At 33.9% G+C, this 26407-nt stretch overlaps 1 protein-coding gene across 5 annotated transcripts in view; it reads left to right on the plus strand.

The window, feature by feature from the left end:
* Positions 1 to 26407, plus strand: part of OXR1 (oxidation resistance 1) — a 355094-nt gene that overhangs the window by 321472 nt on the left and 7215 nt on the right. For 2 of the 5 annotated variants that reach the window (XM_021688747.2, XM_021688748.2), the window contains 3 exons: positions 395 to 560; positions 24650 to 24775; positions 25530 to 25682. In XM_021688747.2, the coding sequence (XP_021544422.1) occupies positions 395 to 560; positions 24650 to 24775; positions 25530 to 25682 (445 nt within the window). Of the gene's footprint in view, positions 1 to 394; positions 561 to 13285; positions 13446 to 22733; positions 22815 to 24649; positions 24776 to 25529; positions 25683 to 26407 lie in introns of those variants that run through there. The other 3 variants (XM_021688750.2, XM_021688751.2, XM_021688749.2) reach the window with 3 other exon arrangements.

The raw sequence follows: 26407 nt of genomic DNA on the forward strand, positions 1-26407 counted from the left end.
TATCCAGGTTTCAAAATAGGCAGTTAGTAAATTGTTTACTCATATTTTAGATAATTAGGTCATTGTGTGAATGCGGTCACAGTTGCTGGTTCAGTTTCCTTTCCCATCACTAGTTTCTTTAAAGATTAAAAAAAAATTACCATGGACATCATCTGAGCTTACTCAAAAATCTTAGTTTCTCAGAACGACTTGACAGAACACAGCCAAGTAAACTTTTTTAAGTTAATGTCTTCCTGCCATTAGGCTTCATTATCTTTTTAAATAAAGCATAGTATATGTTGTGTATATTTTAAATCTTCAAGTTTTGTGAAGTCATTTAACAAATATCATTTTGTAATTATAGCTAGGAGTACAGAATAGTAGGTCTGTTATTAACAGTCACATGTTCTAACAGGACAGACCACTTGTATGCCTTCTTCATTCAGTGGAGTCCAGAAATATATGCAGAAGATACTGGTGAATATACCAGAGAACCTGGATTTATAGTAGTGAAAAAGATTGAAGAATCTGAACCAAATGAGGATTCTAGTAATGAAGCAGCAGCAGCCAGAGAATGGGAGGTAAGGAGAAAAATGTGAAGATTGCATTGATCTTTTTACTTTGTGTGAATTTATAGCTTTATGGTAGTATAGGCAAAGTACAAGTGATCTTTGTACAAATGACTAATTTTTAAAGGTTTACTGTCCATGTGTTTATTGAATGAATCTGATTGTAACCTTGTTTTTTTTTTTTTTTTACTGTTTTCATTTTCCTTTTGCTTTATAATATTAGAGAGGCAAGTGATAGGCAATAAAATGACTTTTATTGAGTGGATTTTAGGATATTAATTGCTGTTTTACTAATTTTTATAAAACATTTATTTCTCATCTGATTCATTTTAATATTACCTCCTACATGGAGGAAGTGCACCAGTCATTTAACACATTCATGCCAATTAGCATTCCTACTAAGTCCATACCCAAGCATTATTTTGAAATGAATTTACAATAATGCTTAGGGAAGCTGATGCTGATTTTACCAAGTATAAAAATTTCATATGCTCAAATTTACTGAACTTGTTTAAATGGCCAAAATAACACTAATTAACTTTCTGTAACCTCTTACAGAATCATCTTTTAATATTGCATATCATGTTTTTACATGCATTGTCTTATCAAAATGATAAGATGACAAAATCTGGTTTTTCTGTTCTGGTTGCCTGGATTAATGTCTTCTTGATGCATTAGAAAATATAGAGCAGATGCTAAAATGTGATATTAAACAGGATTAAATTTTGTCAGTCATTTGGTGTTAATGTTTGTGGTTGTTTATGTGATACGAATTTATTGTGCGTGTACTTAACGTGTATAATGATTGAAGGTATACATGGCATGTCTTTCAACCTAATTTTGAATTGTTTAAGTTCATTCTGTATAGTATATACAGCATCAGTTTCTACTCTAACTCCAATACAATGGAGGGAAAGAGGTAACATATACTGAGCATTTATTTTGGGTTCTTTTAATACTTAAACCAACATTATTAATCTTCATACCAGCTTTATTCGCAATAGGCCCTAAACTGGAAACAACCTGAATGTCTGTCAGCAGAAAAATGGATAAATAAATTTGGGAATATTCGTAAAATTCCACATAACTTAGCAATAAGAAAGATCTACTTGCACAGACAACAACATGGATGAATCTCATAGATACAATGTGTTTAATTAAACCAGGCCAGGTATAAAAGAGTATATACTGTGTAATTCCATTTACATGAAGTTCAGCAGGGCAAAACTAATCAAAAGTCCACCAGACTACCTGTTTCTAGGGGTTGACGGGGTCGTTAGGGACAGGAGGGAACTTTATAGAGTACTGGAGATACTTTGTATTTTTTTCTGGGTGATGGTTAGTTGCATGGGTGTTGACATATGTAAAATCCCTGTGTATTTAAAATTAGCTTTAGGAGGCTTTTAAAATAGCTCAGATGATCAAAGATGGGTACTTGTACTAGGGTAGCAACAGTTGAAAGTAGAGTGGAAGGTGATGAAATTAAGTTTTTTAAACAGGTGTAACCTAGGTATTAAGAAAGGATTTAATGACAACTAGGTAACAGTGGAGTTTCTAAGTTGGGTGGCAAGGGGGTTTGCAGTAATTTCAACCAAATAAGGGACTTTTCTCCATTGGGGTTGGAGCACTTAACCTTGGAAATAATAGACTATCACTATTGATTGATTATTGACTGTTTTGATTCAAAGGAACTGCCTCAGTTCTTGTGGCAGATTCTGCCGGTTATAATTTTGAAGAAAAAAATAAATGTCTCCTCACCTGTTTTCAACCAGAATTAATTCAAATAAAAAGGAAATGCTAGAGAAAAAAATTAATTTTATGAACTTTTTGCTACATTGTCTAGGAACAGTACTGTACTGTCTAATATGGTAGCCACATCTTTATTATGTGGCTATTGAGTACTTGAAATGTGGCTAATGCAACTAAGGAATTGAATTTTTAATTTTAGTTACTGTCAGTTAAATTTTAAAATGGATACTTGATTCAGTTATTGGATAAGTTTTTTTATACATTTGGAACAACTAGGATATATGAATTTACTTTTTCAACTATAAGTTTTATGAAATCTAAATAAACCTAAATCTAAACAGCATCAGGTATTTCCTGTGAAAATTTAATGTCTGAATTGAGAGGTGCTGTAATGTAAAATATGCTAATTCCTGTAGATACAGTAGCTATTTAGCACTTTTGAAATGTGGCTAGTGTGAATTGAGATGTCCTGTAAGTATAAAATATACACTGGATTTTAAAGATTTAGAATTAAAAAAGTATAAAATATCTTTAATTTTCAGTGACAGTATTTGGTATATTGAGTTAAATAAAAATCAAAATTAACTTTTTTCTTTTTTAATGTAGTTATTAGAAAAATTATAATTATATATGTCTTGCATTGCATTTCTCTTGTACCATGCTGGTCTGGTGCCTGATGGTTACTAAGTGCCTAAGTAAAAAGCATATTTTTTTTAATCCAAAGTCCATTGTTTACATTAGGGTTCACTCTTGGTGAACAAATGTATAATGACATAAAAAGTATTTTAAATGTTAATGTTTTAAAAAATGGAAGTTTTTTAGAGCCACTTATGTGAAGTGAAAGTACTTCAAAATGTGAAGTGCTTGCTGTTTGGGGGCTTTTTTGTATGTCAAGCTGGAGAATAGGTGACTGGAGAATGTAGGATGAATTTATTATGGCTGCCAACTTGGACATCAGTCTGTTGGAGTAGAGAGATTAGTATCCCTAACCACTATTTAGGCAGAAATATATTGCTACCCAGAAATTTATACATTGGGAAAACTTTTGCATATGATTAATTTACTCTCCTCCAGTTTCTCTTCTGTGTCCCTTCTGTCCCTCTCCCAACGTAAGCGCCAGAGGGCAGGGTTTTTGTCAGTTTCATACATGACTATATCCTCAGAGTTAAGAACAATGCAAGGATATAATTCATTCTCAGTAAATACTGTATTACTATTATTTACTCGATTAATGAATAAATTTGGGCAAAGATTAAAATAGGATATAAAACTTTTACTCATCTTCCAAGATGGTCTACATCCTAAAGTAAGTTTTTATGTCAGCATAGTAAATATTTTATCATAAATTTATAGACTCAAAGTTGGAATTAACTGGCAGTTCAGCCTCTCTCATTTTACACTGTTTTTGGTTCTGCTTTAACATAATTCAGTGATAGAGTTTATTACCTCAAAGAGCAGTACTTTTCATTTTAGGACAACTCTATTAGAAAGTTTTTTGTTTTTTTTTTTAAGATTTTATTTATTTATTTGAGAGAGAGAGAATGAGAGAGAGCACATGAGAGGGAGGAGGGTCAGAGGGAGAAGCAGACTCCCTGCCGAGCAGGGAGCCCGATGCGGGACTCCATCCAGGGACTCCAGGATCATGACCTGAGCAGTCGCTTAACCAACTGAGCCACCCAGGCCCTATTAGAAAATTTTTGTTGTTGATGTACATCAGAAGGTAGAACAAAGACAAACAGACTATACTTACAAACATATATTTCTCTAAACTCACTGTAAAAATTTTCTATATACTATGATAGTCTGAAAATATTTATTCCATTTTAATCTTCTTCCAGGGTTATTTTATCTGATGCTTCCACTGTTTATTAACTCTTTGTAGATTCAACACTATCTTCATTATTACTCTCAAATGTGTTAAAACTTAATTGAAACTATGGCACCCCAAATTACTAAAATGTGCACTTGGAATAGCAAGAAAAATTCTATAACATTTGAAACAGTTTCAGTTCTAAAACATGCAAATTGAAAGCCCTATTGAAGATAATTTAAAAATACTGGAATTTAAGAATCAGAAATGATGAGAAAAGGAAGGAAGAAAGAAGTACAGTATTAGAGATTTGTATAGTGAATTCCGAGAGAGGTGAGAGTGGCAGAAGCCTGCATTCACTAAGAGCAGGTTAGACAAATTTTAAGGTGGTCAGGAATAAGAGCCTCTATTCTAAGATTCCTGATTATTGGGAGAAAGAATCTGAGAAGTACTGTGCATATAACTCAAGACATGTAAGAGATTGATATTCTTTACCATACACTCTTTATTGTTCTAGTTCAGTCAATATAAAATAGCATAAAAACATTGGCTTACCTCAAGTTTGTTTTTTCCAACCATAATGAGTTCCTTAATTATGAATCCTTCTGCTACTGGAGTTTAATAACATTATGTTGCAACCGGAAAGCAACTGTTTATTGTAGATTCTTTTCCCCTAGTTTCTGCCAGTGTCACCAGTGACAAGTAGAGCATGTATAGTGAGGATAATGTTTTATGTGAGGCTTTGCGGTTTTGTGAAAAATAATACTTTCTGATTTTTGATGGGGATTGTTTTTATAGATTTTCATTGACAGGGGAAGTATTCTAATGGCATTTCAACAAAATGTAGGAAGGTCTTGAGGTAAAGGTGGGGAAAGATAATCTGTTGACACTGTTCCCTCATGATAGTGCTATGATTTGATAAATGTACAAAAATAGATAAATAGTATTATGAATTTGCACATACCATCACTCAGCTTTATCAGCTTATTCATCTGTAATCCTTCCTTTTCCCCAGTTCAGTTTCTTCAAATGTCATAAGTATGTTTAAAATATACGTAATAGGAAAAAATTTTTACAATTTGTTATTTGAATCAGGATCCAGCTAAGCTCCAGATGTTTCAGTTAGTTAAAATGTCTCTTTAAGTCTATAAATTTAGGTTCTCTGTCCATTTCTTTGCTGTGATTTGCTTTTTTTCCTTGCAATTTTCATTTTTAAGAAATCAGATTTTTTTTCTAGAATGTCGTACAATCTGGATTTTGCTGATAAAATCCTCACAGTGTTATTAACATATTCTCCTGCCTTAGATGTAGAGCAACCCATTTAATCACAGACTGTCATCTTTATTTTATTGAGAATTTCTCTAAGTTTATTTCTTATTTGGCTTAAAATCCTCATAGTAACAAATGATAATAATCTGCCATTCAGAGCCAGTTGTCCTTTTCACCAGGCCAAGTTCTCAATCTTGGCAGAACCTTTGAATCATTTGGGGGAGCTTTCAAAAATCTTACTGCCTCAGGATCACCTCAGAGCAAATAAAAATCAGTATTCTGTAAAGCTCCTCAGGGGGTGACACTGTACAGTAGAGGTGGAAAAACCACTGTGCTACCCTAGGTGTTGTGTTAAATGCAATGCTAAGACTGGAAGATTCTTTCAGACTATATTGATCATACTGTAGTTTAATTTTCAAGGCCCTGTCATGCAAGTTATATTGTATAAAAATATTTTTCAAAATATTCCTCATATTTTGTGTTGTTGCATCTGCACACCAAAAGCGTAAATTTGATTCACTGTGGAGAAAGGTTTCTTTAATCATTTTATGCCTTGATTTTTAAAAGCATGGTTTTTTGTTTGTTTTTTTCTTATCAATAACAGCCAGGCTGAATTACTTCAGGCAGGAGCTCCCTTACACACCAAAGGATTTTTATCACATTGTGTGCTCAGAGGCACTGCAAGGAGAGGGAAACCAAGAAACATATCACTTTGTAAGTCATTGATCTGTACCTCTTGAACTTGTCCATCACATACCCTTTAAAGTCTGATGTATTGACAAGTACCCAGAGTCTGGTAGTATAGTCTAACACAGCAGCCACAATAATAAGCTTAAAATACCTTTGAAGACTGTTTTATCCTTAAGATTCATGTGAATTTTGTATTCATCTTTTTAATTTATCTGATGTAATATAAAAAGAATTTTTAGAATTTCTTATCATGAAGTAAAAGTGATGCTACAGTAATGTTAAGTCAATTTTATCCTGTCACGAGGTACCACGTGACTCAGTGACTGCTCCCCCTTAGGCTCTATCACCCTCAACCCCAAGTACCAGCTTGAGAGTCTCTAATAGAGTCTAATGCCTCTAATAGTCTTACAGACTCTCTGTTAGAATCCTCTGGAAGTTTTTTGGGGTTTTAAAGTGTCACATGTGTTGGGCGTGTCAGTCTTGGTGCTTGATGACACAGGCCTCAAAAATGGAGCTTTTTAAGCTACAATTACTTGTTGTCCCAGTTCCTTTGAGTTGCCTTCCACTCCTTTTGGGATAAGAAATGGCAGAAAAAGTGTTCCATTTTTTCATCTCTAAAGTTAATTTTATACCACTTACAGTTCAGTATCTTTCAAACTCCAAACCTACTAATTAAGTGTTCCTAGGATGATAAAAACAATTAAGAAATTGACTTTATTAAATTAGGTTTCATCAGTTTATTTAGAAGTTTACTTCCCAGGTTTATACTTGTTGACTAAATTTTAAAATACGAGTTTACTAGTATTATGTGCCAGTAGATTATATGGCATAATAGTATTTTTCGTTCTTAAAAGTAATGATTAGAATTAGAAGCTTATCATGCCAGTTTAGTCCTCACTTATCATCCTTGCCAAAGTATTAGTAAAAATATATTTCACTCAATTTTTGGTTTCTGAGATGACTTCAGTTGTTTGGTGCATATTTTATTTCTTAAGCTGTCAGGTACTCTGTTAATTCATTTTATTAAACAAAAGGATTTTTTTTTAAATTAAGGCACAAGTAATGCCAAAATGGAAATTGAAGCAATATATAAAGCAAAACAAAATTCCATATCACTTCTCAGCCTAGCCAGCAAAATCCGTACAGAATTGATTTTGTTCAAAATGAAAGTACTTCTAAGTCACTAAATTGAGAGAGGTCGCATATCTTAGATAAAGGCAATTAAAGAAAAATATACTTTTTTAAATTGATCATATCACATAGTATTACAAACCATAACTCCGAAAGTAATTCAATAAATCCAACAAAAGGGTAGAAATCAAAAGCAGTAAAAACAATTAGAATTTGGGATACTGTCAATATATCTGTTGCGGACACAGATTTCTTAAGTTCTTTTTTTTTTTTTTTTAAGATTTTTTTTATTTATTTGACAGAGAGAGACCCAGTGAGAAAGGGAACACAAGCAGGGGGAGTGGGAGAGGGAGAAGCAGGCTTCCCGTGGAGCAGGGAGCCCGATGAGGGGCTCCATCCCAGGTCGCTGGGATCATGACCTGAGCCAAAGGCAGACGCTTAACGACTGAGCCACTCAGGTGCCCCAGATTTCTTAAGTTCTTCAAGAAGTATTATTTTCTAAATTAAAGCAATTAGAATGTATGAGTTAATACAAATTGTCTTAAACCGTATTTCTATATTAAGTATTTTTTAAATCACTTTATTGAGATAGGATTGACCTAACAAAAATCTGTGCATATTTATATATACGGCTTGATAAGTTTGGAGACAAGTATAAATCCACGAAACCATCACCACAGTCATAAATACTTCCATCATCTCCAAGAGTTTCTTCCTACCCTCTTTATTATTATTATTATTATTATTATTTTATTATTTTGTAGTAAGAACACAACATAAAATCTACACTCTTAGCAAATTCTCAAGTATACAATACAGTATTATTATAGGCACTGTGCTACAGTTCTAGACTATTCATAAATTTTCTCATCATTTGGCACTCATTAATTATGCCTAACATAGTCTTTTCTGACTACTAAAAATGTTAGCTTAGGATGTTATCTGCCTCAGGGAAATTTTGAACTAATGTTTTGCTTTTTGTTAATATTCTCCCTTGGTAACTATCCAAAAGTTATAGGCTATCAAATTTCCATTAAAAATCCAAAATGTTATTTAATATGGATTGTGAGAAGAGACAGAATGGATGAATGACAGACTAATTTTTTTTATTCTTATGTTAATCCCCATACATTACATCATTAGTTTTAGATGTAGTGTTCCATGATTTATTGTTTGTGCATAACACCCAGTGCTCCATACAGAATGTGCCCTCCTCAATACCCATCACCAGGCTAACCCATCCTCCCACCCCCCTCCCCTCTAGAACCCTCAGTTTGTTTTTCAGAGTCCATCGTCTCTCATGGTTCGTCTACCCCTCCGATTTCCCCCCCTTCATTCTTCCCCTCCTGCTACCTTCTTCTTCTTCTTCTTCTTTTTTTTTCTTAACATATATTGCATTATTTGTTTCAGAGGTACAGATCTGAGATTCAACAGTCTTGCACAATTCACAGCGCTTACCACAGCACATACCCTCCCCAGTGTCTATCACCCAGTCACCCCATCCCTCCCACCCCACCCCCCACTCCAGCAACCCTCAGTTTGTTTCCTGCGATTAAGAATTCCTCATATCAGTGAGGTCATATGATACATGTCTTTCTCTGTTTGACTTATTTCGCTCAACATAATACCCTCCAGTTCCATCCACGTCGTTGCAAATGGCAAGATCTCATTCCTTTTGATGGCTGCATAATATTCCATTGTATATATATATATATACCACATCTTCTTTATCCATTCATCTGTCAATGGACATCTTGGCTCTTTCCACAGTTTGGCTATTGTGGACATTGCTGCTATAAACATCGGGGTGCACGTACCCTTTCGGATCCCTACTTTTGTATCTTTGGGGTAAATACCCAGTAGTGCAATTGCTGGATCATATGGTAGCTCTATTTTCAACTTTTTGAGGAACCTCCATACTGTTTTCCAGAGTGGCTGCACCAGCTTGCATTCCCACCAACAGTGTAGGAGGGTTCCCCTTTCTCCGCATCCCCGCCAACATCTGTCATTTCCTGACTTGTAATTTTAGCCATTCTGACTGGTGTGAGGTGGTATCTCATTGAGGTTTTGATTTGGATTTCCCTGATGCCGAGCGATATTGAGCAGTTTTTCATGTGGACAGACTAATTTTTTTAACACACAAAAATTAACTATTTCTATATACCAGCAATGAACAACTAATTTATGATTTTAAATATTAAAATTACTTCTAAAATACTACTTTTAATATTGAATAGGGTGGATTTTGTATAATTGCCCCTGGTAGGCCACTCCCAACTCAGAGGAAATCAGATATAATTTCAGCACCAATAAAGAAAGTAGAGGAAAAGAGATTATTGAGTATCTGAATCATGAGACCAGGTTGAATTATGAATTATGTTCAACCTTTAAACTGGTTTTGTTTTTAAAAGTGTTTCATTTTATAGTCTGTCATTTTACACTAATGGTAAATTGAGATCTCTTTCAAGCTCTGGGATATCTAGAAATATTTAAATGACCTAACTATGTTTTCTAAACACTATGAAAAAAAAAAGGGCAAGAAGGAGATTTACTGAGCTCATTTTTTTTATGTCTGCTAGATACTGTGTTTATTAATTAGGAAGCATTTAGCTTCAAGAAACAAAACCACTCTCAAATAGCTTAAATCAGTTTTTGGTTTTTTTTTTTAAAGATTTTATTTATTTATTTGAGAGAGAGAGTGAGAGAGCACGAGAGGGGGGAGGGTCAGAGGGAGAAGCAGACTCCCTGCTGAGCGGGGAGCCCGATGTGGGACTCAATCCTGGGACTCCAGGATCATGACCTGAGCCGAAGGCAGTCGCTTAACCAACTGAGCCACCCAGGCGCCCTTAAATCAGTTGTTTTTTAATTGAGGTGTAATTGATACATAGCATATCAGTCTCCAGTGTACAACATAATGATTTGATATTTGTGTATATTTCAAAACAATCACACAACAGGTCTAACGTTAGCATTTGTCACCTTGTATTGTTAATTTTTTTTCTTGTGATGAGGACTTCAAGATACAGTTTCTTAGCAACTTTCAAATATGCAATACAGTATTAACTATAGTCACCATGCATATTACATCCTCAGGACATACTTATTTTAGAAATGAAAGCTTGTAGCTTTTGACCCCCCCCCCCATTTTGCCTACCTCTAATTCCTTGCCTCTGACAACCACCAGTCTGTTTATCTGTGAGCTTGGGTTTTATTGTTGTTGTTTTAAATTCCACATGTAAGTGAGATCGTAAAATGTCTGTCTTTCTCTGTCTGACTTAATTCATTTAGCATAATGCTCTCAAGGTCCAAACATATTGTTGCAAATGGCAAGATTTCATTCTTTTTTACAGCTGAATAGTACTCCATTGTGTGTGTGTGTGTGTGTGTGTATATATACATAATATATATATATAAAAAAAAACACATCTTTATCCATTCATCCATTAATGGGCACTTAGGTTGTTTCCGTATCTTGGCTATCGTAAATAATGCTGCAGTGAACACAGAGATGCCTATAAATTTTTTTTTATGTTATGTTAATCACCATACATTACATCATTGGTTTTTGATGTAGTGTTCCATGATTCATTGCTTGCGTATAATACTCAGTGCTCCATGCAGTACATGCCCTCTTTAATACCCATCACCAGGCTAACCCATCCCCCCACCCCCCTCCCCTCTAGAACCCTCAGTTTGTTTCTCAGAGTCCATAGTCTCTCATGGTTTGTCTCCCCCTCCAATTTTCCCCCCTTCATTCTTCCCTTCCTGCTATCTTCTTCTTTTTTTTTTTAACATATAATGTATTATTTGTTTCAGAGCATATGTATTTTTTAATTTGTGTTTCTGTTTTCTTTGTATAAATACCCAGGAGTGGTATTTCTGAGTCATATGATATTTCTATTTCTAATTTTTTGAGGAACTTCCATACTGTTCTTCATATGGTTGCGTAAGTTTACATTTCTAACAATAGTACACAGGGGTTCCCTTTACTCCACATCCTTACCAGCATTTGTTATTTCTTAATCTTCTTGATAATAGCCATTCTAATAGGTGTGAGATGACCTCTCACTGTGGTTTAGTTGTTTTTCAAAGTGTGGTCCCTAGACAATAAGCAGCAGCAGCATTATTAAAAATGCATATTTTCAGACCCCTTTCCAGTCTCCTTCATCAGAAACCGGTTTTGGAGCCCAGCATTCTGCATTTTAACAAATGTTCCAGGTGAGTGTGATGCACGCTAAAATTTGAGAGCCACTGGTTTAGATCTATATAAGGACCCACCCTGTCCAGGTATGGAGTAAGACTTCTCAGAAACATGGCTGAAAAGACACTTGAGCAAAATCAAAGCTGTATTAGGAAGAAGGTGCAGGGATGGATGTTGACAGGATAACCAGCAAAATAAGCTGCCCTGTGCTTGGGGTGTGTATGTATGTATTTCAGCCACATTTGGGTACACATATAATATTTTTAATTTTAGAAAATCTGGCTGGAAGTAATGATAGGTTTTCAAAATGGCAGCCCACTACCACCAAATCATGTAATGTTGGTGTGTGTAGGGGGTGTGCCATGATGGGGGGAGGTAGTGATCACACTGCCCTCAATGTGTAATGTGTAGTAAGATGCGTGTGGGGATAGTTAGAGTGTACATATGAGGGACTGTGGGAGAGAGATCTTAGGGTAAGTGTGGTGGGGCTGGTTGGGGAGATGGGGGAGTTAGCTGGTGTGAGTAGGGGGGGAAGATACTTAGTGTGGAGTGAGCTGTGTTCTGTGCGTGTACATCATGGAATGTGGAGGAAAATGTGGAGTTGTGGGTGTGGTTCAGTGTTTGTGTGTACAGCTTTGTGAACACACAGCAAGGTAACTGGGGAGGAGCTGGTTTAAAATGGAAGAAATATTCAGGCGTACTATTATGCATTGATACTCTACTTAAAATTGAGCTCTGGGAAGTTTTAATTCATAGCCATAATATTTAATCTTCAAAGTTCACTTCTTTGGTTATATTCAGCATACCACTGATTAGTGAAGTATATGTAGGTATAGTAATTTAAGTACCTTTTCAAGAAATTGGGTATTAGAAAATTCAGTTTATTTTATTTTTATTATTTTTTTAAAGATTTATTTATTTATTTGAGAGAGCGAGAATGAGAGAGAGAGAGAGAGAGAGTACATGAGAGGGGGGAGGGTCAGAGGGAGAAGCAGGCTCCTCGCTGAGCAGGGAGCCCGATGCGGGACTCGATCCCGGGACTCCGGGATCATGACCCGAGCCGAAGGCAGTCGCTTAACCAACTGAGCCACCCAGGCGCCCCTATTAGAAAATTCAGTTTAAAAATGGACTATATAAACAGGTAAAGAAATTTTCAGGTCACTTGAATATTTGTATAGGATTTATTTGTAGTGGATTGGCTTCACTTTTACATAGGCATTCTATAAAATTTGAGGGTTGGCAGGTCCTCAAAGGATGTCTCATTGCTTAAAAAATGCTCACATAGGGCGCCTGGGTGGCTCAGTCGGTTAAGCGACTGCCTTCGGCTCAGGTCATGATCCCAGGGTCCTGGGATCGAGTCCCGCATCAGGCTCCCTGCTCAGCGGGGAGTCTCCTTCTCCCTCTGACCCTCCTCCCTCTCGTGCTCTCTGTCTCTCATTCTCTCTCTCTCAAATAAATAAAATCTTTAAAAAAAAAAATGCTCACATAAAAGATGACATTTTATTGGATTTTTAGATTTTAATAAAGAATAGATATATGACTACATGAGCAAAACAACAAAATGTTAATTGAAATCGTTTGTGTACATTAGGAGGGACTCCGGAAACTGCACTTAGTACTTTTTTATGACAGATATTTTTAGTGTATTTCTTAAGTGTACTGGTGCTTGCAAATACATGCTCTGTGTCTTTAAACTTTTGAGCCCTTTTTTTTGCACATTTGGGTACAGTGCAACCAAACTTCAACATGGGAAACCTTCTCTTCCCTCCCTGGCTTTACAGTCTCCACTCAGAACTATCTTTGCAGTGGATACTACTTAGTGATTAGCTCTCTGTCTTGTCAATCAAATCTTTGTCTCTAGCAAACTGTTTTGTCACTGTAGTAGGGCTCTTGTGCTGAAATTTATCTTTAACAGAGGAAGAATGCTTTTCAAAACAGTCTTTATGAGATTTGATATAACTTAATTTGCTCTGGAAAGGAAATGTCTCGTCTCTGGTATGGGAAAAAAGGGAGAAGACATCAGCCAATTAATCATAAATACACTCTGGTAAATTTTAGTCAATGATTTCAATTTCTCTGTTTATTAATAGTCTTTATGGTGACATGATGCAAAATTATACAATTTCTGAAAGTTTAAGCAGAGGGAATATTTGTAGAATACAAAGTTGTGTGATTACAGAAAAGTACCTTTAAGTTTTTTCTGCTAATCCTAAATATCTTCAAAAAGGAAATGAATAAGAAACTGTAATTTTGTTTTATAAAAGTATTTTGGCTTTCCTATTTTACATCAACAGGAAATTATCAAATCTTTATTGCTGCCTTAATTTCCAATTTAAGGTGTTGTAGGAAAATATTCAGAATTTTTTTTCTTAAAAATAAATGGAGTAGAACAAACAGAGTGAATTAACTTTAATTTTTATTGACTGGATCCCAAACTAGATAAATTTATAACATTGTGTCTTAAGACAATTATTTTAGTAATCTTGAGAAAAGGCTTTTTTAAGCTATCCTAAAAATTTCCAGCAGTGCTACCTAATACAAAACTTTAAAAGATACTCTGTCTAGTCAAGAAAAATCTCAACCTTACTATTTTGAGAATCCTGTTATTTTTCAGTAAAAATATGTGTGCATTATTTGTTAGAAAATGTATTGCCAGTTCTTTCTGTGGTGATTCAGGATTATAACTTGCCTTATGAATATTAATTTTTATTTTTACTGTAATTGTGAGTGATTTAAATAAAGCTAGATAAATACTTAGAACCAAGAATGACTTTGGAAGATGCCCCCAAAGCAGCTTGCCACCTATAAATGTTAAGCATGTAAAAATACCAAAATTATTTCAGCTGGTGTTTTTATTGGGCTTGAGTGTACTTTGTTAATGTCTTTTTATGTTTAAGTTGAATATTTTCAAATTTTTGTTCATGTGATACATCAGCACAGAGGGATGTAGGTATCTGAAATGATTTAATTTGTTAAAATTGTGACCAGATTTATCGGAATAGCCAGTTAACACAGCTTTTTTTTTTTTAACCAAGAACAGTGGAGCATTCATGTATTTTTTGATTTGCAGTTCAAATAAGTGTTTATAATTAGTTTGCTAAGACTTTAATCTGTTACAAATACAGGCAAAACAAATTGTGCATGTTTTGAATTTTATGGATCATCATAATGTGCATCACAAACTTACCACACTCAACATTTCCTGTTTTTACCCTTACAGGAGGCTATTATGTGGTTTTTGTCAGGTAGGGGCGAAAGGTTCTCATTGGTCTTCAGCTCTGCCCATACATATAGTTTATATATTATTACATTCAGCCTTCATAGTAACCTTGCAGAATCAGCATTACTCCCCATTTTAGAGATGAGGAAACAGGTATGAAGTGGTTACTGAACTAAGCTGTCACGGAGCACAGAGAGCTTGACTGTCACATTCTTTACTTCACCAGGGTGTATTTCAGAGGTTTTAAAAATGTGACAGTACAGTGTGATGTGTTTTGATGTGTAGACAAGTTCAAGTTCAGGTTTTCTAGCTGTTTTCCTTGCTTTAGAGTGGATACCCTAGTAGCTGTACAGCAGGAAAAAAGCTTAAGAAAATAAGGCTTAAAAGGATAGCAATTCTTATTTTGTAGATTGAGATTCCCTAATAAGATTTTGCCTGAAAAGGGATTCTTGTGCTTTAAAACAAAAAAACAGAAAATGATTCCTATAGAATAACAAATATTTTGTAGCTTTTTACAATTCATCATATCTTTACTCAACTGATTAGAATGGTATCTGAGACTTCGTATAGGTCTTATAGCTAGTATTAATATGACTATGTATTTATGTAAATCAGGACAATTTTCTAAATGCTCATGTATATAGTATCATATTTCACCTTACATTAACTCTTTGTGTTAACCAGATATAGATTATTTTCATTTTACAGATGAGTTAATTTAAGGCTCAGAGACATTAACTAATAACTAATAGGTAAAATATGCTCTAAAATATATGGAATGAAGTTAAACCTTTGCCATTTAGCTTCAGTGAGAAGCATATTGATCAAGCATGCTTAACTTTCCTGTCTTTATTTTTTTAAAAGGTCAGTTTAGAGTTTATTCTGACAAACAACCTAAACTTTAATTTCTAACTATTTATTTGAAACTATTTATATATTTATTGTAACCATATACTGTATCCTGGCTTTTTAATATCTGTCAATAAATTGTAATTTGCTTGAACGTTATAAGCCTATTTTATAATAAGAATTTAGGCTTAATTAGATTAAAGTCACAAATCATTAAATATAGCAACATTGTTTTGTCTCTATCCATATTTCATTATTTTAGTCAACTTTTTTTTATATTTAGGCCCTCATATGTGACAAGACAGATTTTTTTTGTACTTAGGCTTTCATGTATGAAAACAGAAAAAAATCCCATGATAACTTATTTACATCTCTGCAAGAATAAGTCCATAAGAAGAGCTACTTTAAATGTAAAAATCTTCCAGTGATCTTGGCTCAAGATAATATTCATGTTAATGAGAAAAATAATTACTTCTGATGCCGTATATTGATAACACTGTATTATTCTAAACACCATCATTTAATCCTCATTGTGAAAATTGCTACTCTCATCTCCATTTTAAGAAACAAAGGCAGTCATACTACAACCAAAAAGGGTCAGAGCCATGGTTTGAATCCAGGCATTCTGGCTTTAGTCTATGCCCTTCAATTCTTTACTCTCTGTCAAAATCTTCACAACATAACCAGGGGAAGGGAATTAACATTTATTTTGTATTTAATATGTCAGTGTTTATTTTGATACATGTCTTATATATATTATCATGTATTCCTCATAAAGTGCTTAAAATATTATTTCTGTTTGAAAGACATAAAATGGAGGAGACATTAAAAGCAGTTGCTCAAGTTCACAAAACTAGTAAAACAGAATTAAAATTAAGGCAGAGGTCTGTACCCAAACCCAGTATTCTCTCTGCTAGACTGTGTTGCCTACCTGTAGTACCTATTCACAGGAAATTTATTAGCAAGTATTTATATACGTCTTATTGTATGTAAAACATCTGCTTTCTAGTCAACAACCTAATTGAAAAGATATATTCGTATATATTCAGTGTAGAATATTTTTTCTTCATTTGACTTAGTAGTTGAAAAGTATATTTATTGTATATGCTTTTAGGAGACATAATAATATGCAAGTTAGGAGACATAATAATAAAATGAGTATCTATGATCCCACTACCCAACTTAAGAACTAGAGCATTACCAAAGCAGTTGTATCAGCCTGTATGTACTTTCTCTGTGTCATTTCATGTTTTCCCCAGATTGGTAAGCACCTCCCCAAATTGTGTTATCCTTCCCCTACCTTTTTCTAATTAATAGATTTTATTTTTGAAGCAATTTTAGGTTTACAGAAAAATTGAATGGAAAGAACAGAGTTCCCATATACCCCTCCCCCCACCAACACACACACAGTACTCCTTTTGTTCATATCTTTTATTGGTATGGTATACTTGTTACAATTTATGAACTAATATTATACGTTATCATCACCCAAAGTCCATAGTTTACCTTAAGGTCTAGTCTTTCTGTTGTACGTTCTATGGAATGACATACCATTACAGGATGATACAGGATTGTTTCACTACCCTGTAAGTTCCCTGTGCTGCCTCTATTTATCCCTCTTTACCTGAATACCTAGTAACCACTGATCTTTTTCTTGTTTCTGTGGTTTTGCCTTTTCCAGAGTATCATATAGTTGCCATCACACATTATGTAGACTTTTCAGAATGGCTTCTTTCACTTAGTAAGATACATGTAAAGTTTCTTACTGTCTTTTAATGGCTTGATTGCTCATTTATTTTTAGTGCTGACTTAATATTCTGTTGTCTGGATGTATCCATTCTCCTCTTAAAGGATATCTTAGTTACTTCCAAGTTTTGACAAAATAAAAAGCTGTTTTACATGCAGATTTTGTGTGAACATAAGTTTTCAAATCATTTGGGTTAAATACCAAGGAGCATGATTGCCAGATTTTATAAGATTATGTTTAGTTTTGTAGCCATCTACCTGACTTTTCCAAAGCAGCAGTACCATTTTTCACTGTACCAACAGTAAATGAGAATTCCTTTTGCTCCACAACTCACCAACATTGATGTTGTCAGTGCTTTCAGTTTTAGCCATTCTAAATAGGTAGTGGTATCCCATTATTTTAATTTGTATTTCCCTGATGATGTATGATATTGAACATCTTTTCATATTCTTCTTTGCCATCTGTATATCTTCTTTGGTGAGGTGTCCAGATGTTTAGTTCATGAGTTGGGAAATATGTCATCTGCCTCTATTTTCTAGAAGAAACTGTAGAGAATTAGCATAATTTCTTCCTTAAGTATTTGATAGAATTTATCAGTGAATCCATCTGGATTCACTCCAGATGCTCCAGAGCTAGAGATCATAACTTTCTTTGTAAGTACAGAGTCAGCTACCATAGTATATGCATTGTTGCTTTGCAAAAAGTCAGTATAATAATAATGGCACAAATGGAAATCTGTCCAGTTTATCTGTTTTTTTAATTCTTATGTCTTTCATAGCTTCCAACAAGTTTGCATAGCTTTTTATAGAGTATCTTGATGTTTCCTGGTAACTAATTTGTTTTAGTTGGCTAGAACTGTGCCTCATACTTTCTGTTTTGGAAGATTAGTAATTATTAATTAAATTTCTTTAATCAGTCTAGGCCTACTCAGTTGGTCTATTTTTTTTTCTTGTGTAAGTTTTGGTGGTTTGTCTCTTTCAAGGAATTGATCTATTTCATCTAGGTTATCAAAGTTGTGGGTATTGAGTCATTTATAATATTCCTTTGTTCTTTTAATATCCATGAGATCAATAGTGATGGCCCCTCTTCATTTCTTCATATAATTCATTTCTTCCTTCTCTTCTCTTAGTTAGCTTTGCTAGAGGTTTATCAATTTATTGACCTTTTCAAAGAACTGGCTTTTTGTTTCATCGATTTTTCTCTATTGCATTTCTGTTTTCAATCTCATTGATTTCTGCTCTAATTTTTTTATTTATTTTCTTCTACTTCAGATTTAATTTGTTCTTATTCTAGTTTCCTAAGATGGAAGCTTAGATTATTGATTTTAGATCTTTCCTTTTCTTGTATATGCATTCTATGCTATAAATTTTCCTCTAATTCCTGTCTTCACTGCATCCCAAAATTTCAATACTTTGGAATTTTTTTTCATCTAGTTCAAAACATTTAAAATTTCTCCCAGGACTTTTTTGACTGTGCATTAATTAGAAATGTGTTGTTGAAAAGTATTTGGGGATTTTCCCACTATTTCTCTGTTATAATTTCTAGTTAATTCCATTGTGGTCTGAGAGCATACTTTTTATGATACCTATTTGTTAAGGATGTGTTATGCACCAGAAAGTGGTCTATCTTAATGAATGTTCCATGTGAGTTTGAGAAGAATGTGTGTTCTGTTGTTGTTGGATGAATAGTCTATACATGTCAATTAGATCCAGTTAATTGAGGTGTTTTTCAGTTTGACTCTGTTCTTACTGATTTTCTGCCTGCCGGACTTGTAAATAACTGATAGAGGAGCTTTGAAGTCTCCAGCTGTAATAGTGGATTTATATATTTCAAGATTACGTAATGACTATTCTTTTCCCCTGACATACTATGGAGAAAATAAGATTATTCCCTTTTTGAGATTCACTTCTTACATTTACTGTTCCAAAAAGCTGAAGCAACATATAGATAGTGTAATTGAATGGTTTTGAGTGGCTAACAAGTTTCTTTCTGACTAAAAGAAGAGTGAATATATCTGCCTTCTCATGAAAATCTGAGTCACCTGCAAATACATTTAAGAGGAAGTAATTTTAAATATAGATTTATTCAAAACTTTGATAATATGTTCTGTTTTCAATTTGCTGTGGATTACATCTCTTTTTTTCCTCTGTTTCTGTTTTATGGGCAAATTTATGATTCTGATGGCTTCTTTTATACCTTATTTATTACAGTCCCATGAAGTGTTATTTTGAAAGCAGTAATTTAGGGCAAAAAGGAGCAAAGTTTTAACATAATCCAGGTCTTATTTTGTAATAAAGACGTTGTGTATGTATAGAACAGAAGGTTATATGGTGTGAAGCATGATGTTGTATGCCTTTTTGTTAGCTGCTACAACTTAGATTTCCTCCTTGTTAAACATATTTTTGGGTACCAAAGTAAGTATAAATGGCATTGATTAGGTAATATTTGTCTTTCTACTCCATTTCCCTTTACTAAGGAACACAAGTGAGGAGTAAGTAAGGAATAAAAATGGCACATTCACAGCTATCTACCAGACTTTTGTTAGTTTGCCAGGAAGTTGGGGGGAGGGAGGCTCTGTTTTGTTTGTGGGGTAATCTCGGGGAAATACCGAACATCCTGGAAGGAGGACTATTAGACCATAGCATTGGTCTTTATGTCTAGGAGAAGAACATGTTCTTACTCATGGGACTGACAGAAACTGTATGTTTTCTCTAGCTTTAGCTTTTGTTCTGTACTGGTTGTTGTTGTTAGTCCCTTTGTAATAGAGATGGGTGGATTTAATCCTGCCCCTACATTTGTATTCTGTGAAAATAAATGCTTAGGGAAACACTTTCTCTGTGTGAGAGTCCTTTGTCAGACTGGAAAGACTGGAGAGTAGCACTTAATTCTGTAGAGTAGGTCATAGTACTCAGTTCCTACAGCGGGGATTTGGCAGTGTATGCAAACCACTTTATTCCTCAAGAAATGACTCTAGCAAGACAGTGAATATACTTTTAATTGAGGCTAGTTTCTTCAAAGTCTGCACCCTTAATAATTGGGAGTATGGTGTAGGACATTTTGTAGAGATGTGTCCATTTTCTACTTAGGTTTAACCTTTTGGGTAAATAAATTCTGTACATGGAGTATGATTTACCAAAGGGATAAAAATTAATTTAAGACTAATTCAGTTCCATCATATATACTAATAATCTGTATCTCTTTATTCATTTATTTTGAGAAGATGATGTATGTTTCTGTACTCATTTGATTTCACACCCTTTTTCTTTATTAATTCACAGACTCTTTTGACGGTTTTTTGTATCTTCATTTATCACAGCCTGAGTAAATATTAGGATTGAGGAAGTAATGGGTTTATAAGTCCCAAAATACAGTTTTTTACAAAAAAAAGTATGAATGAGAAAAGGTAGATTTGTGACATTAAAAAGGAACTATGACTTTACCAAATGTTACACGCTTATATTTAGGATGGCAGTTCATGGTTCCCTCAGTGATACTGATATGGTTAGCTTGTAAGTGATTCCTTTTGTGAGCATAATTTAATTTTACTTCTAGCAAAGAAATGTGTTTAATATGGTAAAAGAAGGAGCTTTAATACAAATAAGTGTAAAATTAGTGTTAACCAGAAGGATAGAAGGAATGCAGAGGAGTAAATATGTCATATAATTTGAAAACTCTGGCTAGGAGACTTGATCAGATTGAATACCCTGGGAAAAAGAAAGAAAAATACAGCTGGCCATTTAATATTTTGTGGAGATTTCTTTTGCTGGTCATAGAAAAACAAGGCTGTGATTTTTTAATTTTTAAGATCTAATTTCTCTTTCATCTTTATTGAAAATTTTTTTGTTCTTAATTGAAAAGGATTTAATATTCTTATCTAATCCTGAAATTTAAAATTAATTTCAGAAGAGTCCTAGTATACAAGATAGTTGAGCTCTCAAAACTGAAATATTTTAATATCCATAAATAAATAAATAAGGAAGGTCTTCAGACATTACCCTTTAGTCCTTAGGGTAATTGGTGAAAAATGATTAAGCAAAAGTAATGTTAGTAATAGTAGCTATTATTTACTATGTGCTGGACACTATACTCAATCCTTTATTATGTGCATTTTATTTCCTCATTTTTTTCATAAAAAATGTATTTTGTATGTGGTCTTATTATTTCCATTGTTTTATGGAGAAAAAAAGAAGGGTCCAAACTCGGATCCATCTGATCCTCTAGGGCTCTAGAGATCATAACCATTTTAGGTTTCTTTGTAAGTAGGGTGAACTATCACATTGCATGCATTGTTGATTTGTAAAAGTCAGTATTATGACAAAACAGAAATCTGTCCAGTTTCTTTTCCTTTTTACTGTGCTCATGTCTTTCATAGCTTTCAACAGGTTTATATAACTTGTCAGTTACCTTGATGTTTATGGGTGGTTAATTTATTTTAGTTGGCTGAAACAAGAGCTTTTTAAAACCTAGGTTAGAAGTCAGCTCTTCCGAGCCAGTGGTTCAACTGCATTGATCACAAGAGCAATCTGTAATAGCTCAGGAGAGTCAGCACATATTTATGGCACAACCAGAGTTCACTATATTATGGTTTCTGTTTTAGGAATTAGGTCATGATCTGAGAAAGCTGTAGCTGTTGTTATCAACCTGAGGAAACTCGTCTGTTTTTGTGGATTTTTTATAATAATGTTCCTCTTCATATATGGCTTTCAACTGCATTGTGCAAGAGACTGTCTAGGCAATTATAGAAGGTAAAGAATTTTTCTTAGGAATTCAGAATGTAGGCAAGTCATTAAGATTTAGTCACAGGTAGCTGTTGCAGTACCAACCATAAAGAAATAATATAAAGACAAAAACTGAAGTCATGTAGAAAGACTAAAGTAGACATGCCTGAGAAGGTACTGTTGATTAGGTACACTTTTGAAAATCTAATTTTTACTTTCTAGAGTTTATTTTTCTTACTACCTTAGGTTTTTTAATGTACTTCGTTTCTTATTCTTGCTCCCTCCCTTTCTTTCTGATACAGATCATATGGCATGGGTATGTTTCTCGCCTTTGCCTAGAAGAAATTCTTTCAGCATTTCCGTTAGGATAAATGTTTGAGCTAAACTGATTTGGAGGGGAGAGTTGAAACTACCTTTTCTTTGTAAAATGCCCACCATTATGATTTTAGATGTTGTCTTCAATGTTATCTTTGATGTTAGCAAAGCATGTTGTTTTCTGTAGTGTTTCCTTTATAAGCAACTATAATTCTATTTATTCAATCAAATTCTGTCTTATGAAGCAGTTCATAAACCTTATATTGTGAACCAGTTGGATGTAGCGGTTTTAAACTCATTCATGTGTATTTCACTGTAGCTTGATACCGGTATCTCCTGGATTTTCAGCATGGAGTGGGAAAAGAATCCCTGATTACAGTTCTCTTTCTCCATTTAAATTTCTCCATTTTTTGTTTTGTTTTGTTTTGTTTTGGCTCTTTTTCTCAACTGTCAGTGGAATTATTGTCTTCCTGTCTCCATATTCAGGTAGTATCAGTGGCTGAGTATCACCGCAGGATCGATGCTCTAAATACTGAAGAACTACGCACACTCTGCAGACGTCTCCAGGTGCCCCATTCAGTAGTTTAAACCCCTCCGGAGATTGAATACTCCCTGTTTTTAGTGTCTTTCGTCAGGGCAAATCTCATTTTTAAAGGATTTGTTTTGACTGCAGCACTAAAATAGCCCATGAGAAAATTCCTTTTTGTATTAAAGAGTATGGTTTTGCCTTGAAGAGCTCTAGGATTATCTTTTCTGTCATCTTTTCATTTTAAAATATTCAGAGGAATTTTCTGGCACTGTAGAACTGTTCTCAGTACTGTGTGTTTCTTAGAGCAATGAGGAGTGTTCACTTAATTTTAAAATTGGAAGAATGTTTTGGGTATGAGGTTAAATCTTTACTAAATAGAATCTGAGAGATGAAGTACTGTCAGACAATTGAAAACCTTTTAATGAGTAGCAAGACTTAAATATTTTCTCTTCTTTAAGGTTATTTCAGTTCTATCAACCTCACATCAAATATTTTAATGAGATAAATTGTTTTTGTTTTTGAGGTATTCCTGGTTGGATTAGAAATACTTCGGAATAGTATACCCTAGACATCAGAACTAGAAAAATGATTTAAAATTCCATGAAATAATCTTTGTGATTTTTTTTTTTAATAACAAAGTGATACAGTTGAACTCATTTTTCAGTTTTGTGTATTATTGTGTGTTTTCCTCTTCTTACTAAGATATGCTTTCATGGCTGTGCTAGAACTACTGATTTTTGTCTTTTCTTTTAATGCTTCTCATGCTGCCTTGGATTTTTTTTTTTAACCTTTCACATCATCAGAATAAGGGTAAAACATGCTGATGATGTGAAAGAATTAATATAGTTTAACTTCTCATCAAAAAGCAGTACAGTTCTAGAACATGTATTGGTTGAAAATATATGCTATTTAGGATTGGTAAGACATCTGTTAAAGGAACAAAATAGTTTAGCAAGATTTCATTCTTAATGGAATCAGTCGCTGTGCATTGCTGCATTTTAGTTATCTGCTCCAGTAGAATTTTCCAACTTAAAAGTTTCATCAATAATAGTTATGTTTTATATCTTTTATTTCCTAATGTTACTGCATTTATATATTAAAATTAATGGTACTTTATAATTTATTAATAAAATATGAAAAGTATCAACAGAATAGACTATATCTGAGTTTGAGTTAATTGACATTTTTATCATTTTAAGAATATCATTGAGATCATTTCCATCATGCAAAAGCATATATTCTTTTTAAATACATCACATTTATCTAATTTTTAAAATATAGTTATGAAAAAATTAAATCTATTGTGTGGTCCAACTCGATTAAAAAAAGTGTTTTGAAAATAAAATCAAGGAAGGCATTTTCTAAGTAATGGTAATTTTTCAGTGAAGCAAATAGATCTATGTATGCACACATACTGATGAAAATTATACTTTCTATTGGATCATTCTTTAAAATTTTGGCACCCAGAAAGTTTTCTTAATTATTTTTGGCAAATTTTATGTTTACCATGAAAAAAACCCAACATATTTTAAATAGCACAGACAAATAGCAAGCTAGCTGGCTCACTTTTGCCCTTCAACAGGAAAATTAAAGTTTGCATATGACTTTTCCTTTCACACAGAAATATGGGTGTTAATCATTATCTTTCCATCATATAGTGGTTGAGAAAAATGTCTGTTTATAGTTAAAAAATCTTTTTCTACATTGGATATACTACTGTTATTTGATGGAGCATCCTTGCCTTCTAAAATCCTAAATTAAAGTTTTAGCCCACTTTTTTAAGGTACAAAGTTTTATTTCTCTCAAAAGGCAGAAATTGTTTAATGCATGTTGCAATTTTATATTAACATGCTGCTGCTGTTTACTTCTTTAGATTACTACAAGAGAAGACCTAAATTCAAAGCAGATTGCTCCATTGAAAGCAGACCTGGAGTCTGAATCTTTTCGACCAAACCTCAGTGATCCCAGTGAACTCTTACTGCCAGATCAAATTGAAAAGGTATAACATACCCACATATGTGCATTTCTGAGTGTGTGCCCGTAAGAGTAAAACAGCCTCTTTTCGGTTGTTTTCAACACTAAAGAAGCAGGGTTACTGCTATTAGTCTTCCTTTCCTGTGAATAAAAGTAAACAAAATATAGCAACTAGTGTAAAAGGTGATGTTGGGAGCAGGCATTAAAATAAACGATAGCAATTTAGATGAGATGTTGTAATAGCCAAAATTTTAATTTCTTACTGTGTACTAGTTACTTGTTTTATGTGGTTATCTCATGTAGTTTTTTACAGCCCCTATAGGAGTTGGATACTCTTATTGTGCGTATTTTATGGGTGGAAAAATTTAGGCATAAAGAAATTTAGTGTCTTGTTCAAAGTCACACAGCTATAAAATGTTGAAGCTTGATTTCTAGGGCCTATTATTTGGGAAGTTGTTAATAATTAAGCTAACAGTCCATTCAGTATTTTTGTTAATTCAATACAGAGGGTGAAAACAATAAGTAATCCCTGTTTCTTGTCTCTCTTCTAATCCATGTCTTGTTTGGCATGTTCCTTTCTTTTCCTGGTGAACAATGACTATTTCATGCTGAGAAATGTACAGTTATTCTTCAAGCATCTGTGTATCTTTGAGAATAATCTCTACTGTTATTTTTGTAGCCTATATTTTATGAAGTACCATTATATTTCAGCTGACATTACCATCTTGCACATTGACAATAAGCTATCAAGTAAAATGTTAACATTTTATTTTTCAAAGCTTACCAAGCATCTTCCACCAAGAACAATCGGCTATCCATGGACTCTTGTTTATGGCACCGGGAAGCATGGCACAAGCTTGAAGACCCTTTATCGAACAATGACAGGTTTAGACACCCCAGTGCTGATGGTGATTAAAGACAGTGATGGGCAGGTATGAAAAATAACTACATGGACACCTTACCCTTTAAGAGATTACAGTAAAAGTAACATTTAATATATTTTTTGATAAAAATTATTTTCATTAAGTTTAACTGATAATTTTATTGAGTACTTCTAATATACAAGGCATTTTTGAGTGCTACAGAGGATAGATATGAGCATGAATCATTAAAGGGATTATAGTCTGGTAAAAAAGAACATTTAAGTATACCAGTATCTCCTGGAACAAGCAAAATATGCCAAATGTAGTGAGAACCTAGAGAAAGCAGAAGGGGTGTTCATATCTATCTGGACAGGTAAGAATGAAGTTCATGGAAAGGGTGAAAATTGATAGAGTCTTGAAGCATAGGTTAAAGTTTTTTGTTTTTTGTTTTTTTTTAATTTTTTTTTTTTAAGATTTTATTTATTTGAGAGAGAATGAGAGACAGAGAGCATGAGAAGGAGGAGGGTCAGAGGGAGAAGCAGACTCCCCGCTGAGCAGGGAGCCCGATGCGGGACTCGATCCCGGGACTCCAGGATCATGACCTGAGCCGAAGGCAGTCGCTTAACCGACTGAGCCACCCAGGTGCCCCTAGGTTAAAGTTTTGAAAGTTAAAGAGAATTGTGTGAGTATGCTACCAAGAACAAAACCATAGGTAAGCAAGAAAAATATGGTTTTTTCCTGAAACATCAAGTTCAGGTCAGTTAGTTCAGATTGGAGAGTAATGAGAGGATGAA

This window comes from Neomonachus schauinslandi, chromosome 4, assembly GCF_002201575.2.
Source record: "Neomonachus schauinslandi chromosome 4, ASM220157v2, whole genome shotgun sequence".
Taxonomy (NCBI): domain Eukaryota; kingdom Metazoa; phylum Chordata; class Mammalia; order Carnivora; family Phocidae; genus Neomonachus; species Neomonachus schauinslandi.